The following is a 1092-nucleotide window of genomic DNA, read 5'->3' on the forward strand; positions in this document are numbered from 1 at the left end:
GGTGGGGGTGGGGAGGGTGTGCCCAGCTTCCTTGGCCACACGGCCTGGGTGGGGAGGGAAGACCCTCTAAAGCCAACTTACTTCTCGGCTGTCTCCTTTGTCACTTTCTCAGTTTCAGCCTCCTTCTGGGGCTGCTTTACTGCAGTCTCCTTTGGGGGCTGCTTCGCTGCGGCTGGCTTCCGGGGGGCTGTGGGACAAGCCAGATGCTGGGGGTGGGGGTGGGGGGAAGGCTCCAGAATCCCCCGACCCTGGTAGAGAATGGAGGACGAAACCTGCCTTCCTGGACTCTACCCTGCCAGGATGCTGGGCCTCCACAGAGCTGGGGCCAGGGATGACACACTCACCAAAAAAGCTGCTGAAGGCCTTGGGTACCGGGCTTCCCTCAGCCTCTCCTCTGGCACCCTCTGGCTCTGTGGCCTCCCCTGAGGCCTCTTGGGGAGTCTGGGCTCCTCCCTCCGGCTCAGTCTCTGAGGCTGGCTGTTCCTGGCTGGCCGCTGGCGCCCTTTCACCTCCCTCCTTCTTAAGCCTCTTGGGCTCCCCATCCTTCTGCCCGTCAGATGTCTCTTGGAGCTTTCGTTTCTGCATTTGTTTCCGAGCTGGGAAGAGCATAAGAGTGTCATGGATGGGGCCTGAACCCCCATTTTACAGGGGCCCGACCGTCCACCCCGAGACCTGCCCGCCTCCTACCTGTCCGGCGTTTTGGGATCCCGGCTGGGGAGATGCTGCTGGGTGAGGAGTCGGAGGGGCCGGAGCCAGCAGGAGAGACAACCGGGGAGGGTAGGGCTGGCTCCTGTGGGGACACGGAAGGGGTGAGTGGGAGGCCGGCCCAGCTGCCCACCCCTGGGGGGGGGCCCTAGCAGAGAGGAGAAGGAGGGCCGCTACCTGCTTGTGGGGGGCCACCTCCTCGTCGTCCTCCTCACCCTCACTGCCCAGGGCTCGGGCCACCTTCCGAGCCGGCCGCTTCACCGGAGACTCACTCTCCGGGCTCATCGCTGCCGAATTCCTCTCCTTCAGGGCGGCCCTGGGGCCGGGGCAAGGAGGGGGAAAGCCATATCAGAGGGAGCCGGGGGTACCTCCCCCCAAGCCCAGTTC

At 65.0% G+C, this 1092-nt stretch overlaps 1 protein-coding gene across 1 annotated transcript; it reads right to left on the minus strand.

The window, feature by feature from the left end:
- Positions 1-81: 81 nt before the first annotated feature.
- LOC123255128 (DNA ligase 1-like) lies at positions 82-1021 on the minus strand (the record flags this gene model as incomplete). Its single annotated transcript, XM_044683980.1, has 4 exons — positions 82-187; positions 345-596; positions 688-790; positions 883-1021. Coding segments are annotated over 4 exons (600 nt in total), but the record flags the coding sequence as incomplete, so codon positions are not given.
- Between the last annotated feature and the right edge of the window lie 71 nt (positions 1022-1092).

This window comes from Gracilinanus agilis, unplaced genomic scaffold (genome assembly GCF_016433145.1).
Source record: "Gracilinanus agilis isolate LMUSP501 unplaced genomic scaffold, AgileGrace unplaced_scaffold39667, whole genome shotgun sequence".
Taxonomy (NCBI): domain Eukaryota; kingdom Metazoa; phylum Chordata; class Mammalia; order Didelphimorphia; family Didelphidae; genus Gracilinanus; species Gracilinanus agilis.